The 17629-nt window shown below is 34.2% G+C and overlaps 2 protein-coding genes across 5 annotated transcripts in view; both read left to right on the top strand.

The window, feature by feature from the left end:
• LOC132914152 (homeobox protein PKNOX2-like) overlaps nt 1-17629 on the top strand; it is a 115268-nt gene that overhangs the window by 92061 nt on the left and 5578 nt on the right. The window lies entirely within an intron of this gene.
• The window catches only part of LOC132914089 (putative fatty acyl-CoA reductase CG5065), a 41605-nt gene that overhangs the window by 21392 nt on the left and 2584 nt on the right, over nt 1-17629 (top strand). For 3 of the 4 annotated variants that reach the window (XM_060972910.1, XM_060972927.1, XM_060972919.1), the window contains exons 2-5: nt 14414-15186; nt 15822-16070; nt 16384-16733; nt 16898-17494. In XM_060972910.1, coding sequence (XP_060828893.1) covers nt 14977-15186; nt 15822-16070; nt 16384-16733; nt 16898-17494 — 1406 coding nt within the window. In that variant the 5' untranslated portion in view covers nt 14414-14976. The remainder of the gene's footprint in view (nt 1-14413; nt 15187-15821; nt 16071-16383; nt 16734-16897; nt 17495-17629) is intronic. The other variant, XM_060972934.1, reaches the window with a different exon arrangement.

The following is a 17629-nucleotide window of genomic DNA, read 5'->3' as shown; positions in this document are numbered from 1 at the left end:
CTTCATAATTCTTAGGAATATTTGTATAAATTCGCATAAATGAATTTAAATATGCATAATTTAGTGATGGGCACTCAGAAAAATGTTATTCTTCTTTGATGATTAAATATAAATAAATAATTAGTAACTAACGAGTAAATAATGCATAGATGTCCAATTATTTATCTCAACAAGTATGTATTTAAACCAAAAATTATTCGCGAAAAAATTTCTTCGGATAAAATTATGTTTTAATATATAATATTTACATATGAATAACTAGCTTTATGTAACATAAAAAATAAACAAAGTATTCGTCATGCAATATTATATATTCAAGCTTCACAGTCGAGTTGTTGTAATATCGACTATTATATGTAATTTTTTTCAAATTTTGGATTTTAGTTTATTGTTATATACAAAGTTTATTATTTCTCGGTAAAGTAATATAATAGTCCAATTGCAGAGAATCAAGTGGAAATAAACGAATAATTATTCGCATTGTTATCTGAATGATTCTACGATCATTATTCGAGTGAAAATAATCCGTCACGAGGCACAGATAACTATTATGCGAATAAAATGTTCGATCAATATAAGCACTTATTAGGATAATTATCTTGGATAAGTGTTTATACGAAACAATTCAAATAATATACAACTCTGATAATGAACAAATAATCGCTTTAGCTCTCAACTGTTCTATCTCCTCTTGTTTGTAAATGATTATCATAATATTATTATAAACTCGTGTTCTCTGTATCAGTGAGACACACGTGGATTGATTAATTACATTTCTTTGAAAAGTTCAGTTCGAGTAGTTGAGAACTAGCACGACAAAATGTCTTAGTACTTCTTTGCCTTTATACTCTGTCACATTGCTCTTCTTCAGAGTGATTACCCTCTTTGTCAACTTTGTTGTTAAGTCCATGAACACTACCCACATGGGAGAGAGAAGAGAGAGAGACGCATCGTTCAACGCCAATTAATAAAGATCAAAGCTAGACTGACAATGACCTTAACTCGAAGGTTTCGAGGGTAATTGAAACACATTTTGAGTTGTTCTCTGACCGTCTCAACGTCTCGATCATTAAACTACCAACATGAAACCTGATAAGATCTATGTCCTAAATGGTACTCAAATTCTCTCGAAATTCTGGCAAGTAAAGTTGAAGTTCTTTCAAGTTCTATTCTTTGACTCGAACAGAAACAATAGTTATAGTTATTAGACAACGTAAGGTGCTATTTATAGCTTCGTGTTTCTTGGCATTGATTCCTCAAATTAAGTCAATTTTAGCCATACGCCATGTTAGAAATTCATTTTCCATTGGATACCCACTTGTAGTTAGATTATGTCGAGTCAAGTTACTTGACTTCTATGAACACATACTTGAGGTCAAGCTGTTTAATAATCAGCGATTTGAATTCAAGTAACTAGCTAACACTTTAATGACGAAACGTATCAGTCAGCATCCTAATTAAGACTTACGTTATCCACGGATGATTCCAATTGGTCCTCCACGTGATACATACAATCACATTGCAACGTATTTAATCTTTGTAAAAAGAGAATGCACAGATTTAACGTTCTATGCTTGTACGCACGCACAATGATTGGGGGTCTCGTAATAAAAATGATTCATGTTCGAATTACTTAACTTCATAAATAATAATTCACTTCACTAATCAGAAGTTAATTCTAAAAAAAAGCATTTATCATGAGACACACGACTTCACGATTTAATTTTGTATAGCTATCAGTATAAATAATTTGGTCTTGATAAAAAAAAGGAGAAATATATATCGAGCAAAAATTGTTCGTGTTATAAGTTGTAAGTCAATAGTTATTACTAAATCGTGGCTTTTTATGCATTAGAAAACCCATAGTAACGATTGTAACATTTAGCAGGTAAAACAAATTTCTCATTATTCCTCTAATCGCCTTTCTAAAAATATCAAAATATCAAATACGAACGAATTTATTTTTTGTAAAAGTATCGCTAGTTAATTAGTTAGCTAGTTAGTTTAGTTAGTTGCTAGGAAAGCGTCTGGTTAACAATGTGTTAACATTCTTTATTTCAATGCTCGTGTGATCGTAGCCTAAAATAGAACAGGCTCGGTGCACTTAGCCGAATAAGAAGAATCCGCACGAATTAAACCCGCAACCGGAGGTTCGAATCGTTTAATCGCTAGTTAAAGAGGAAATTTCATCGTGCAACGAGGAAGCTACGTCTGGCCGCCGCGCCGCGCCGAGTCGGCCTCTCTCTTTTACTCCCTCTTTCTCACTGACGAGGGTCATTGGCCACGACATTGATACCGTTCTCGTTCTAAACCCGAATCGGATCTATTATATGTGTAGCCGCCGCGGAAGAATAGCTAAATGAATCATGGTCAAATTCGTTTATCACCCTTATCTAATCTGTGCAACACGACTCATCGGCGTTAATTGATTTATTAATTGTGTAACAAGATAAAAATTATTCAATTTGACAGATTTCGATATACGCCTGATTCGTACGTACACGTGTATGACTTTATACTGTCTCCGTGCTATTTAAAATAAGAGGATAGGAATTTTGAAAATCTGTAGATCGGTGAGTCACCAGGAATAAAATCTTAAACGATGCTTAACGATCTTCATAACTGTCTGCCATGGAAAATATTCTGCGCCCATATTTTACGTGTTACATAGATCATTTTGAAATTTCATTGCCAGCGTAGTGACAGGATTGTCACGATTATATCGGCGTCTAACATTGGAAGCTAATCTGAAGGTATTCTATCTACAGGTACTTATTTGAAAGAAATATTGAAATAAAAGATTAACATACTGAATGACTCAGTCATTCAACATTAAATATGGCTGTTTAAATGTTATTCTGATCTATTGCGCGATCTATTGCGACCTTTGCGTAATATTTACATATTTGTGATCAATATTTTGTAGTTTTCATATGTACGTTTTCAGATTTGTTCCAAGTATGTTTCGATGTGACGATGATAGAGACTAAAAGTGGATGAACATTTTGCAGAAACGTGCTAATCTTTGTTATAGCTTTTGTTAGAAACAAGCTGGTGTGCGTTTCAGTTATCTTTCTAAAACTAATAGTTTCTCAGATGTTATTACTTATTTATTGTTTATTTGTTCATAGTCCTTCTGCTGGGAGTTAGCACGAGCTTTCAGTTACATTTCCCTTTGATTCGCTGTTATGGTTGTTATTTTCCAATCACCAAGCTCTTCAACATCGTTCGTATTTAACTTAAACTTCATATTAGAGTGTACTTCTTATATTACATATTCTCTATGCGTTGCTATTTATATTCTCGCTGCGTGTAAACTTCAAAAACGTACAAATTTGAACACAAAACGTTAAGCATGGAACTCTAACAACGAATATAAAAATAGTTTCCGAGGTGTTTCGTGGAATACGTTTCCCTCTGAACGTTGGCCACAGTTTTCCTCCTCCTTCAACGTAGATAGGTGGAGAAAAAGCAAAAGAAGCAGAAAAAGAGAGATACACGTCAAATATTTTTTTTTTCGAAAACCACATCATAAGTACGTAAGTTTTGCTTAAGACGATTATTTGCATTTGCTAATGTCCCTTCTAAGCATATATACACAAATTTTACTCTTAAGATCAAACAACTATGTAATATACGATCTAGCTAAGAAAACCTATTAGCAGAGAGTGCAAATTAATAACAGAATATGAAGCAAGTTCCCGGCAAGACAGAAACGCGATTGCAAATCAACGGATATAACTAAACGAAGAAGAAATTCGGAGATAAAACGCGAATACAACGCGGTGAAGCTAGACATTTGAACAGAGGTGTTAATGAATCTTGGAGAAACGAGTAAATATGCGAAATCAAAAAATTTCGCGAACAGATATTAACTCGACGAAAGATACAAATTTTTATCGATTTCTATTTTAGCTGGTTCGACTTTTGCTTAGGATCGGTTTCACACGGAAGTACGCGTATCTGAATATAACGAACGTACGTACACGTAGGCAACGTGAAGTTCACGCGACGATTTTCGTGAATCACAGTATCGCGATACTCGTTTTTGGCAACGTCACTTTTTGTACGAAGCCGTCGTGACGAATGAAACATTGATACAAACGAAGACATTCAGCGGTGGTACGTGTGTAATCGCGTTTAGAGATATGACGTGAACTGGAACCTGCGAGAATCACGAGTTATTCGATCGCGTTCGTTCGATCACGGTGACTTTTCACAGTGATTTCTCGCGATAGTTTCTGATTAGAGAAAAGCGTAGCTGTTCTTTGCACTCGTTGCATCACTTGCATATTTTATATTAACGACGTCAAATGAATATTTATAATTTTGAAATCGAGAGAAAAAAGAAATGAATATTTTATTCGGATATGAGATAAAAAGAAAAGATTGTGTTATTTTTCATCTTTGATGTTAAACGAAATAAACTTACGCTATACACATGAAACGTAATGTAATTTTAAATTAAAATTAAGTGAATGCAGATATTCGTATGCAAACTATATCGAAGCGTTTTATAATAATAATTCGATCAAAATCAAGAGACTAAGATCACATCGATCGTGACTGAAATTAGATCGTTGCGATAAATGCTTATTAATGGTTTTTCGCGTCATATCTACGATACGCGTATCTCTGCGTAAAATCAGCCTTATCGAAGATTTATATGCTTCTCAAAATTCATGACGATCCAAACTAAATCAATTAAACAATCCTGCAAAAAAAAAAAATTCATGTCTCATCTTTCTATACAGACTCGCTCTAATCGGTCCAGTTCTTGCTATATACACTTGTTATATATCAATATTCTTATTTATAATTCTTTTATTCTGATCCTTATCACATACAATATGTAACAATCGAAGTTGCTGTTCGTGTGGTGTCACAACGTCATCTAATTTGTCAAAAATTTCCACAGACGAGTCGATCGTAACAAATACCTCTGAATAAAAAGAAAGAGAAGAAAAATACGCTTCTGGGAAGATCTATGTAAAGTCTACGGAATAAACGTCAATCTTTACATTGGATTTCTTCTCATAAAATTAAATTTGTATGACCTTCTATGGAAATTTGATGGTTCGGATTCTTGTCTTTTTTTCTTTTTCTTTTCTTTTATTTTTTTTTATGTTTTCATTGTTACGATCAACGTCAGGAGATATTTGTCACTCATTTTCAGGCTGGAAAAAATATTGCGGTAAAAATCTCTGATAATTAAAAATGATCAAGTTTGATTATAATGGGCGGAAGCAAGGTCATTCGTAACTGTAGTCTCGTACGAATTAATACTCCGATCCTGAAAATTACTAATTTTATGGATTTAAATTGATTGTTTAGATTTCCATGTTCGTCCGGTTAGAACGGCGAATAAAAATAGTACGATTTTCGCTCAAACGAAGAAAGAGCGATGAAATATGTATAACGAGAACGGCGATTAATCAGAATTAACTAGCTTTTGTACTAATTATCTCAGGCAAAGTTCATCGCTAACGCATACAATGGTCGTATTCTTCTTATTGAATCTACATTACAAATCGGAAGATCATACAGTGACGTAAGAAATTTATACGGTTTTAGCGGTGCATTTTGCAAATTTTGCGAGTGCAATCCATTAGCCGTATATGTGTCGTAAAGTTTCTCTTGTCTGTCGCTCTGTGCATGCGTACGACTTAATTAACGTGCGAAAGAAAAGAAGTCTGTTTCTTATTCTGCTTTATCGAAACCCGTTGGAAATTAAAAAAAAATACGAAATAATGACAAATCCTCAAGATTTAGAGTTTCATCTGCAACGAACGTAGTCGCATTACTTTCACCATCCGTGAAGAAGACGTTCCAAAAGTCACGCTTCAGAACAATGAAATACCGTGAATAAAAATAGCGAAATACCTGGCTTCAAAAGCAACTTGGAAACAGCGCATATGCAGAAAGATGCAATAAGAATTAAAAGGAATAACATGACATGTACCGGTTAACCAACCATCCTTCGAAACTAAGTGTAGAAAACAAGTTACTGATCTATAAAATCATAATAAAAAAGCAGTACTGACATACGGTATCTAATTACGCGTTGAAATAGCTGAAAGTTACATAGCCAAAATGAAAGTCAAAATGGTGCAATCGATCGTGTTTCCTACGATAATGGACGTACCTTGGTAGGTACGAAGTGAAGGATTAATCAAAGATCCTTAAATCGCCGCTGTAAAGGAGGAAATCCAGCAAATATCCGACAGATAGAAAACAAGAACGATAAACCAAGCAAACGCGCTAGTCAATACACTGTACACTGACAGTACCGTTAGAACACTGAGAATGAAACAACCGCAGGATCTAATGACGCAAAATCCGATTCTTGTAATAGCACTGATGCAATGGAATTAGCACCCACACCCTACCCTTAACAAGCTAAAAGAACCTGTCGAATGTCCTGCAGGACAAATTGCAGGAATCTGCCAAGGATTTTTAAAAAAGAAAAAGAAGAAAGAATTTTTACGAAGAAGGAAGTTCGAAGAAGTTGGATATTAAAATTCGAAATATTTTACAGAATTTGCGATGAAAAGTGAAAGTTTATTAGAATTCGAATGCGAAGTCTAACGTACAAGACTGTTTCGAATTACAAATTTTCCGTTTCAAAAGACCCAGAATTTGGAATCTCGAAGCTTTATCAAAGCTTAAATTCCAGATATTCGACTTAAAATAGCTTCGAATTGGAAATTTACGATTTTGTAAGAATTTAAGTAGGAGATCTGAAATTTTCTGAGAATTTATTTTTATCGCGAAATTTTTAGTTTCGAATATGTCGATGTTCGAAATTCGAAGCTTCAAACGCATCGTGCAAGCAAATACCGAGTACTTTCGTTTATACCCTCGGCCAAAGAGTGGAATGCCCGACATTATATATAAATCATTATATATATCTTGTTTGCGTGCCACCAAGACGAAAATTAAAACACGTGTCTAATGTAACTAGTAAGCAATATTTGTTTAACGTGGATTAATCGCGAAAAGTGTGTTACGAGGTCATCGACTTTCGATTTGTGATGCCAGAACGATCAACAGGAAAAGCGCGTCTTTGATATGATTCAAATGAAACACCTTCCAGAATTTTAATGATCTTCGTATTGTAATGTTACGTTGAATAAGCCTCGATCGTGCTTGTAACTGTTCTTCTCTGGCTTCATGGTACCCTGTCCAAATTTTCTTTTATCAAACCCAGATAAATTGCTTGAAAACAGAAGAGATAATTACGCTACGGGTGAATCTCGATTCTACATATGTTCCCTTATCTATTATATTTCTTCGTTCACAGGAGAATTTTCCTAGATATCAAATTAATGGTTTTTACTATTCGGTTAGATTTCGAATTATCAAGAAATAAAAATTACTTTCTACATTCGAATAACGAAACGAATGTTATTTGATCAGAATATTTAACATCAGCCAGAGAAATAGCATCAGAGTCTGGCAGAAGCGATTCTGAAAAATAATTGGAACAAAAAGAATTATGAATCTGGATTTTGATGGTGGTGATGGTAGTGGAAACATCTTCTAGCTGTTTGATGTTTTATGTATTTTAACAATTTAACATTCGCATCAGCTAGTTACGTTTTACAGAGTATACATTACGTTATCATTGGCGTTTTACTACAATCCTTATCTTAGATTGCTCAGATAATACATCTTCTATTTACAAGCGTCTTTTTAAACTACGTAAGTGTTTAATAAGTAACCAAGTAATTGTAGAATTAAATTATTTAATATAAAATTTATAATAAAACACAAACGATTTTAAAACACACGACCAATACGAAGAGGTGAGAATCGCAGTAATTAGATTTTAAATATCGATCATTATGTAATGAAGATTGGGTACAAGTCTTTGTCGTCCAAGGTAATTGCAGAGACCTTTTGCATCATGTAACTGTCCTTACCGATGATCATAAATCTATTATGTCTAAAAGATATGCACAGTTTTAGAATCATCGCGCTAGAGAAACATTGGTGATTCTAAATATTCTTTAAAATAATTAGAAGGCTTGACAACGATGAATATCGGAAGACAGTGAGAATTCTTTATGATAATATCGTAAACATTTATTACTGTTACTAGTAATTATTATATAAATCGCTTTATTTACATTCCGATTTCAATAATTACTCAGTTGTTATTCTTTATCAACGAAAAGATAACTAACACTGTGTTTTATTGTCTGATGCGATGTATAAACGAGTGATACACATTTTTTCTTTTACGAAATACATCGAACGAACGAAAATTTCAATACTTTCTGCTTTATTTTTTAAACGAATTACTCTGTAATTGTCACGCGTTTTTTGAGTTGTTCGCGGCATTCCTCGAATTGAAGGCCTTGATGTAAGAAACCGGGCGAGTTCAGGTCTCGGAAGTTCTGGGAAATCGAACAAAACCGCACTAGATACGACTTGTTTAAGCAGTCACCTTAATATTCTAAATTTAGAAAATCATTGGTGTGACCGGATATAAAAAATGATACTTCTCACATTTTTTCTAAAATACATCCAGAAGACCTTGTTTGATATTTCCACTTGCCTGATTCTTCCAACAAACTGCTGAGAATTTCAAATGAGATATTTTGCTTCTTTTTACATCTTTATTCCTGATTGGCTTTCTTTCGTGAACAGTGCCCTAGATAAATCACTACCAATCTGCTGGATGGTCATCTCCTGTTGGCACATGCTTCCTGATGACTGATATATATATCAAAAGATATTTTGAGTCGCCAGAAAAGCAAAGACACGCGATTGTCAGAATAGAATTACCAAACAGTTGGAACATACCGGTTGATCAGTGCTGCGTTAACGCCGTTGACACACCATTAGAAATTTTGAGCTGTACGAGATTGGGTGTTTCTATCATGAGAAGACGGAAGTACGTAGTTTACTCTAAAATTTCATCACTGAGAAACTCTAAAGAGTATCATTTTGAAACTTTCGTGGTATTGAATTTAGACATTTAGAATATAGACAATTGAGTTACAACAGACATTTCTTACAGTCTCGCGTATGCAATTGTGCACGGATCTTTAAGTTCACTCAACTCTCTTTTACATATGTGCATTACAAATAAACGACGAGCGATCGGTAATAGATACCAACGCGTATGCTGTTACGGACGCTTTGAAATGCAAATTAATTGCGAATATATTAATGTAAAGGCTGATAAGACTATAACATTTTTTTCTTAAGAGAACAATTAGTGCGTTTGATTACTACACGATGTAACGGGTACTACACCTTGCAATAAATTAAACAAAGAAATTAAAAAAAGATTGAACTCGAAAATCATGTTCAAGATTAATTCTATGGTACATTTTTCACTTAACGGAGCTTCCCTTTGACAAGTAAGTTTTTTTGAAAAATTTGTACAATGCCGTGTAGAAAAATTCGAGTGTTCTTTTGCTGCATAAAAGGTAGTCTGGTAATTTGGACTATTGCAATTTGTTTACAGCGCAAACATTATTCGTAAAATTCGTTCTAACGTTCAATTAAATTAAACTTCAGAGGTTAATGTACCTACGAGTCAATGAACTTGAGATTTCTGAAGTCAAGGTCACCCGAAGTTCTTAGAGATTTAAGCTGCTTAACTCGTTTCGTTATCAGTTACGATACTATACTATAAGATCAAAAATATTTACATCGTGCTATTTAGGAAACCAAGGTGACCTTGATCTTTAGGAATATCAAGAAATAAATATGTTCCGGCTACTTCATCTATTTGAATTCAACCTCCGTTTGAAACATTCTTTTCCCTACGTTATTGCAAGTACATTTTAAAAGTCGTGTACACCATCTCGCTGAATACCTTGTATAAGTCGATTATGGTTTTTAAAAGTGGGACATGTAGCTCTAGTTTTAACGAGATCCCAACAGGGTTCCTGTAGTACCACAGATTATAAGAATTATCTGATTATAAGAATTCAGTCGCTCATTTTGCATTTTACGTGTTACGTAAATTTATTAGGAAGGATAGGAATTTGTAGATTAAATAAATCATAATCTTTGAGCTAATTTTCATTCGTATGCGGGTCCGCAGCGTCGACCAAAACATTTCACTTTTCCAAAGTTCTTTCACTGATATAAGCTCGATGTTTCTGCTAATGTTCGAGTTGATATTACCTAATTTGTTATTATCTCAAGGTCTACCCGAAAGGCTTTCCGCATTTCATGTCATTCTGAACGAAAGTTAAGTTACTTACCGAAGCACATTCGTTTGATGGTCCCAAAGTTACTAGCAACATATGTCTTTTGGCGGCCCGCCAAACGCGATGCTTGAAAACCAATGTCTACAGCGGTCACGCTTTTTGTATTGATTCTTCAAATTATAGAAGAGTGAGAGTGAGAGAGAGAAAGAGAGGAATTTGTTGGGACCGTTTCGAAGAAATGGATAAAGAAAATCAGTCGAATTTCCACCAGTAAACTTCGTAGCAGAATCGACTCTAATGGCATATGAACGTTTAATTGAGAAAATATTTTTTATTACAGATTAAAGCCTTTGATTGTACATTCTTGTATCAACCGCATCACGAGTCTTTTTATTCAGTTTGGAGATAAAATTGCTTATATTCAAATCCACGAGACAACTAATAATTCGATGGAAAAGAAAAATTAAAAAAGGAAACCTGACTCTATCTATATGTTAAATAATTCATAATGTCAAAAGAGATGGGAAGACCGATTTTGATTCTTCGTTTGAACGTTTTCGCAATGGCATAATATTACGCCCTCGTTTAGCGGCAACGTTTTAGGTGAACTTTCACTTTTCCTGGCTATGTTTTTCGATAATTTCGTGTTCCGATTACACAACGGATAATAATCTAATGCTACGTTTGGCGTCATTATATTGCGTATTCTTCTCGACCTCGTAATACACGATGTGTTAAATTGCAATGCATAATGTAATGTGCATGGACGTACAACCATTATCGCTAAGAATTTCCATCTTACCTATTTCTGCGTTGTTACGTCCTTGTTATTGGTATTTATTCTCGTATTTGTGACGTTCGATAGGCCGCCAACTTTACATTTGAATTTCATTTTTCATCATTTTTGATAGTGAAACCTGATTAACCCTTAATTACCATTGCTAGATAAGAAGTGACCTGTATCATATAAATTAAGATGTTTAAGATACTTTCATATATCTTCAGGAATTTATAACATAGAATGTCGACAATACTATTAGTACTAGGAATTAGAAATAAACATTTTCCTATTTATACGTTTGCCGCTGTATATTCTGGAATCGACGAAGAATATCAAAGTTCTTACATACGAATTTCTCTTTCATATAATATTTAAAACATTGAAACGAAAATGTTTCGAAGAAACCACGTTTCTCTCGTATGTCTTAAATTGTCGAAAATTTGATTGACGAGAAAGAAGAAAAATAGAAGACTACTACAACTAATGATCGAATTTTATTGCTGAACCTAACACTCGATGAATAGAGCGCAAACTCTTATAAATGCATATCGTGTTATAAAATAACGAAAGACAGAGAGAAGAGCGGAAAGAATTTGCAAGAATAGAGCAAAGAAGATCGACCCTGTGAGGGAGGAAGACTCTATTAACGAAAGACGGAGAGAAACAGAAAGGAAACGAGGATTTTGTCAGTCAGTCGGCCGGTCGTTGTTCGTCGCATAACGGGTTTTCGCGTAACGGGGTCGAGCGACGTTCCTCTCTTTTCTTCCTTGTTTCTTCGTCCGTGGAGGCCGAGGAATGGGCGGCTTCTCGTGACCGTTTCGAGGCCAGGACGCTGACCTAGAATCGTATCGAAACCGCTTTTATCTACGTTTCTAGTATTTTCTAGCTTTTGCGCTTAACTGCGCGCATCTAGAAGTTCTTTCTTTTCTCATATTCCTCTTCTTCTGCTATTCGTCTAGAAATCGTACAATTCGACGAGACGTGAAACAGACCTACGATCGAGAAAATCGTCACACGACAGATTACGAATTTCAGATTCGAAGAAGTTTGTTGGTTTTAGTAGAAACGAGAAATATTTCTACGAATCGTCCAACCTACTCGTCATTGTCGATGATCACGATGCCTTTTAAAGGATGTCGGTGTCGTTTAACGTGGTTTGATCGATATTATGCAATCTTGTTATAATTATACGTTTGTTATTTGGACAGATCAAAACACGTTTGGTGGTTTTAACGAAAATAGACAAATTGTATGAACTCTGTAACTTAGTCGTCGTTATCGCTGATTACAATTCTTCTTAACCCTTTGCACTCCTACGTCGAGCGTGACCCGACATCAGTTTTCATCTCAGGAGCTCCTTCGTCGAGTCCCACTCGACATTCTTTCATGTTCATCTTCTTTTGTGAAACGTGCGAAAGAAAATCTGGATTGCATCCTGGAAATTGTTTCAAGATATAGCATACACTTAAAAATTACAAAATACAACAATAAATGTGTGTGAATGAAACTGGTATTTAAGTGAATTTATTTCTCCCTTTATTTATTTAAATTGCCTTATTTTTTAGTTAAAGTAAATTTCAAATAAAACACTTAAAAGCGTTGGCAGCTGCTGGTAAGGAAATTGAAATAAAATTCGGAGTGCAGAGGGTTAAGGAAAGTTTCTTAATTTTTTGAATGCGATCTGATTAATATTTTTCATCTTGCTATAATTAGCAATAGGATATCTGTGACTTTGATAATGAATTTTACTTATGATTCATTTATGATTCAATGTTACTCGTGAATAATGTTTTCTAATAAACTAGTAAACGAAGTTCGCGTGATACATGTCATTTTTAATGTTGTGGAATAGATATATACGTGTTTACAAATCGATTTGTCGGCTCGTTAAAATGCTCATATTTTTATCGTTAGAAATAAAACGTTTGAATGTGCATTATTCGGCCAATGTAAGCTAATAAAAAGCAAAAGTTAAACACGCGTCCATTGAATGTCGCTCTGTGTCGTTCAGTCTTCGATTCAAGCTACGTGCATCGATGCTACACACTGTCACTTCATTTATATGCACTAGAATAGAAGCTTGAAAGGAAGGTTCAGCGTGGATCATACGAGATCGTACGACACGTGCCACTGAATATTTAAATCTTCTGTAATATCATGCTCTTACAAGCTACTATCTGCATGTTTATGTTTTTTTAGATGTTCTACCTATTCGTCACTATCCCATTACACGCTATTCCATCGATAAAAGACAAATATTTATGCGAATTCGTATTTTTTTAATTGAAGAATTAATAGTATTTATTAATAGTATTAGTGATTCTAAGTGAAGAATTAATAATAATTGAAGAAATGCTATCTAATCATTATTATTGCGCTAATAGTTTGTACGATCTGTTTAACTTTTCCTTTTTTTTTTTTTTCTTTTTTTGTGGAAAATTGTAATCATTCATAATTGTTCTTCTGATGGATAATTCAGATTATAGAAACTTCTTCGAGCGAAGATTTAAACAAGTTCCATTTTTCAAAACATTAAACTTATATTATAAACTTATTCTTATAAAATTTTGGTTTTCTATCGTTACTGTGATTCGATCGAATAGCACGAGACACACAGTATATCGATAAATAGACGGCAGATTTTGATGTACTTATTCGAGACTTGAAAAGTTTGGAACGAATAGCTTCGAGCAACGAATGATCCAACTCCCACGTGTTCCTTTTTTCGATCGTAAATATTTTTTTGATCGTATCACTGTTCAATTTTGATATTGTAATTAAATAGAGCCAAATAATTCGTGAAAAGATAAGTTTGTTGAGTTTCACTTTATCGTTCAACTGTCTAAACAGTCGTAAATACGTCATCAAGTTTCACTTCTAATAGTTATCTGAAAATAATTGATATGCCTTAGTTGATAGAAGAAATTTAGAAATTTTATAGTGTACACCTTAAGCTAATTTTCTTAATTAGATTTCGTGTGACAAATAGCAGTAACGTTAAAATTGCCGACACAGAGTAGCTATAATTTGAGAAAAGTAATTTATCATAAGGACAAAATATTTCAATTTTCTCGAATTTCCTCATATCGCGGGATTTGGACAAAAGAAGTAAATAACGTAAAAGTAACGGAAAGATACTGAGCAAATTCTCGAAATACTTTTTCATTAATTTATTTTAATTCTAAATGGATTGACTAGGAAATTCATATTAGCTAACCAGCAAAGATCTGTCGTTTCCTTTATGACAGGAAAAAAATGCATAGAAACATAATCTTAATTGCAAAATATATTCATCGAATTAATTTGCCAAATTTACGCTTTATTTTCAACGCGTCTTTATATTTCTGCATTTTTGGCTGCCACTTGAACTTCTTTCCTTACCAGTTAAATTGCTAAATTAAATGAAACAGACGCGTCTCAAACGTTTCTAACATTCCGCTGTTCGCTTTTGTTACAGCTAAGTGTATGCCGTGGTCGTAAGGAGACACGAAATGATTCCACCAGAAATAAAATCCATTCGTAACCCACTTGGAAAACCGTGGAACGGTGTAAACCTGTGCTAGCTATCGTTGCAACTTTCTCAAACTCTGGCCCATCTATAGGGGAGCTGCGTTTCTTCTTCTGCTAACTTGTACAGTCGCAAACGAATGAGTCAAAGAGTAACAGAAGATTAAAAAAAAAAAAAAAAAAAAAAAAAAAAAAGAAAAGAAGAAAAAGAAGGAGGATATACGTGTAAATATAGATCTATATCTCATTTAAGAAAAAAAAAGATAAGTATCAAAGATCGTATCAAGACCAAAGATAAAGCCGAAGAGAGAACGATTGTGAGAGGGAAGAAGAAAGAAAGAAAGAAAGAGGAAAAGGGGAATAATTGAAGAAGAGGTGTTCTTAAGAAGCTTCCAAGAGAAAAGACAGCATAGAACGTCGTATATATAAAACGTTCTGGATATTATTGAAAATAAGAATTTAATTAAGAATTATTGTATTTTGAAAGAAGAAGAAGAAAGTAGACGCGTCAAAATGAGTACAATAAGTGGCAGTCAGACTACGTCCGTCAAGGAATTCTACAGGGATAGAAGCATCTTTGTGACCGGCGTTACAGGATTTATGGGCAAAGTCCTTGTCGAGAAACTGCTCAGATCTTGCCCAATAAAAAACATTTATGTCTTGATAAGAAGTAAAAAGGGGCAGGATGCACACCAGAGGTTGCGGGCACTGTTGAATGGACCGGTGTGTTCAACTGCATTGTTTTCTCCTTAATTAAAGTATTTCCTATTTTCCTAAAGTATTTATTATTCTTTGTTCAGTTAAAAATATTTACTCGTTATTTTGTCGTAACAATCAACAAAGTCGTAATATAATTATTCTTAAATGCTAAAAAAATACAATGTGCTTCAAATATTTTATGTTATATTTTATTATTATTCTTGTATTAGGCTTTCGTGTATTGTAAAAATATTCCAATATACCGGACATGTATTAGATCGTTCAGAAAATTCATAACGAAGAACATTGTAAAAGGGATATGTTTTCATAGAATTAACATTAATCCATATGATACAACTTAACTTAAGTAGTGCAACAGTAGTATCTTACAGTAGATGAACTTATGGAAATAAGTCGTTTCTTTTTCTTGAAAATTGGAATTTTAAAGTAAGAAATTAATAAAAAGTGAAGTTGGTCGATTTAGATCATGAAGATGTTCCTTTAATATCCATTTAAGGACAGTATTTGTTCAAACGTTTTGTTATTTGTTAGGAATTTATGATGAAGATAACCGTGAACTTGTTGAACAACCTAATGTCTCTTTGCAGTTATTTTATTCTCCATTAAATAAAAAAATTAATGTATTGAAATGTTTGCAGCTGTTCGATAAACTACGTCGAGACGCACCGAATGAACTTCTGAAGGTAATCGCCGTTCCTGGAGACATCACGGAACACGAACTGGGTATTTCAGAGTCTGATCAGAATGTTCTAATAAGAAACGTGTCAGTCGTCTTTCATTCCGCCGCTACTGTGAAGTTTGATGAGGCACTCAAGATTTCGGTTACTATTAACATGGTCGGCACTAAACAGCTATTGGATCTGTGTCATCGTATGCAAAATTTAGAGGTAAAATACAGAGTAGTACACTGTAGTGTATTATAATATACACGTCCTTACATTTCATTCTTATGTGTGACGAAGTAGTTCTTTTTACTTTTGAAGCTATAGACAATATGAAATCATGGTAAAATGTCCTGCATTCCTAATATATATCTAAAGTTGTTGCCAGGTCGTTAATAATAATCTCTGAATGATTATTATTAATTATTATCTTAGTCTGACATCTGATCTCTGAGATCTGTGTTATTTTTTTCTTCTAAAGTAGAACCGAAGAGAAAGGATAGCAAAGATAAATTAATCTTTATGTCTTTATGTATAGGCGCTGATCCATGTTTCAACGGCATATTGCAACTGTGACCGTAAGGACATCGCTGAAGAAATCTATCCTCTTGTAGCGGAACCAGAACAAATATTCGCTTTGACGAAGGTGATGGATGACAAGATGGTTGACGATATAACGCCGATTTTGATTGGCAAACGACCGAATACCTATACATTTACCAAAGCCCTAGCGGAAAGAATGTTGGAAAAAGAATCTGATTATTTACCGATTTCAATCGTGAGACCCACTATAGTTCTATCATCGTTTAGAGAACCGGTTGCCGGATGGTTAGATAATTGGAACGGGCCAACTGGTCTTATTGCCGCAGCTGGCAAAGGTTTCTTCAGGTAAGCTCAGAACCTGATACTGTTTATATTAGTTAAATAGATACATAAAGCTAAATCAATAAACGATATAAGATTCATTAAATTCTTTATTTCTTTACAAACTTTCTAATTGAAATGATTGACTCGGTTATTAAATAAATAAACATTCGTTATATATATCGCAGAACTATGCTTTGTCGGGGAGAAATGGTAGCTGATATAGTGCCGGTCGACATAGTGATCAATTTGATGATCGTCGCGGCATGGAAAACCGCGACGAATCGCACGAAGACGATTCCCATATACAATTGCTGCACAGGCCAACAAAACCCGATCACCTGGAGGAAGTTCGTTGAGTTGTCATTCAAGTACAGCCGAATGCACCCATACAACGATGTGATTTGGTACCCAGGTGGCAGGTGCCACAAATCCGCTTTAGTGAACAAAATATGCATGCTCATCCAGCACATTGTACCGGCGCACATTTTAGACTTTACTCTTCGACTGAAGGGCAAGACGGCCAATATGGTCACATTACAATCGAAACTAGAAAAAGCAACCAAATACTTGGAATACTTTACTACGCAACAATGGAGATTCAAAGATGATAATGTTCGAGAATTAAACGAAGAGCTTAGTCTCGAGGATCGCCAGACATTTACATTCGACGTTAGACAAATTGACTGGGCTTCATACTTGGAACACTATATTTTGGGAATTCGGCGCTTCCTCCTCAAGGAGAACCCGGACACACTGCCAGCTGCTCGTGTACATCTTAGGAAGTAAGTAATCTTCCTGATAACAAAAATAGAAATTTAAAAAATACAGAATATGAAGTACAATGTGATTTTTACTTGCAAACTTATTTTCATATACACGTATATTTGATCATATTTAATACACTTTAATCCTTTCAA

Source organism: Bombus pascuorum, chromosome 1 (assembly GCF_905332965.1).
Source record: "Bombus pascuorum chromosome 1, iyBomPasc1.1, whole genome shotgun sequence".
Classification (NCBI taxonomy): domain Eukaryota; kingdom Metazoa; phylum Arthropoda; class Insecta; order Hymenoptera; family Apidae; genus Bombus; species Bombus pascuorum.
This window is presented reverse-complemented; position numbering and strand designations above follow the sequence as displayed.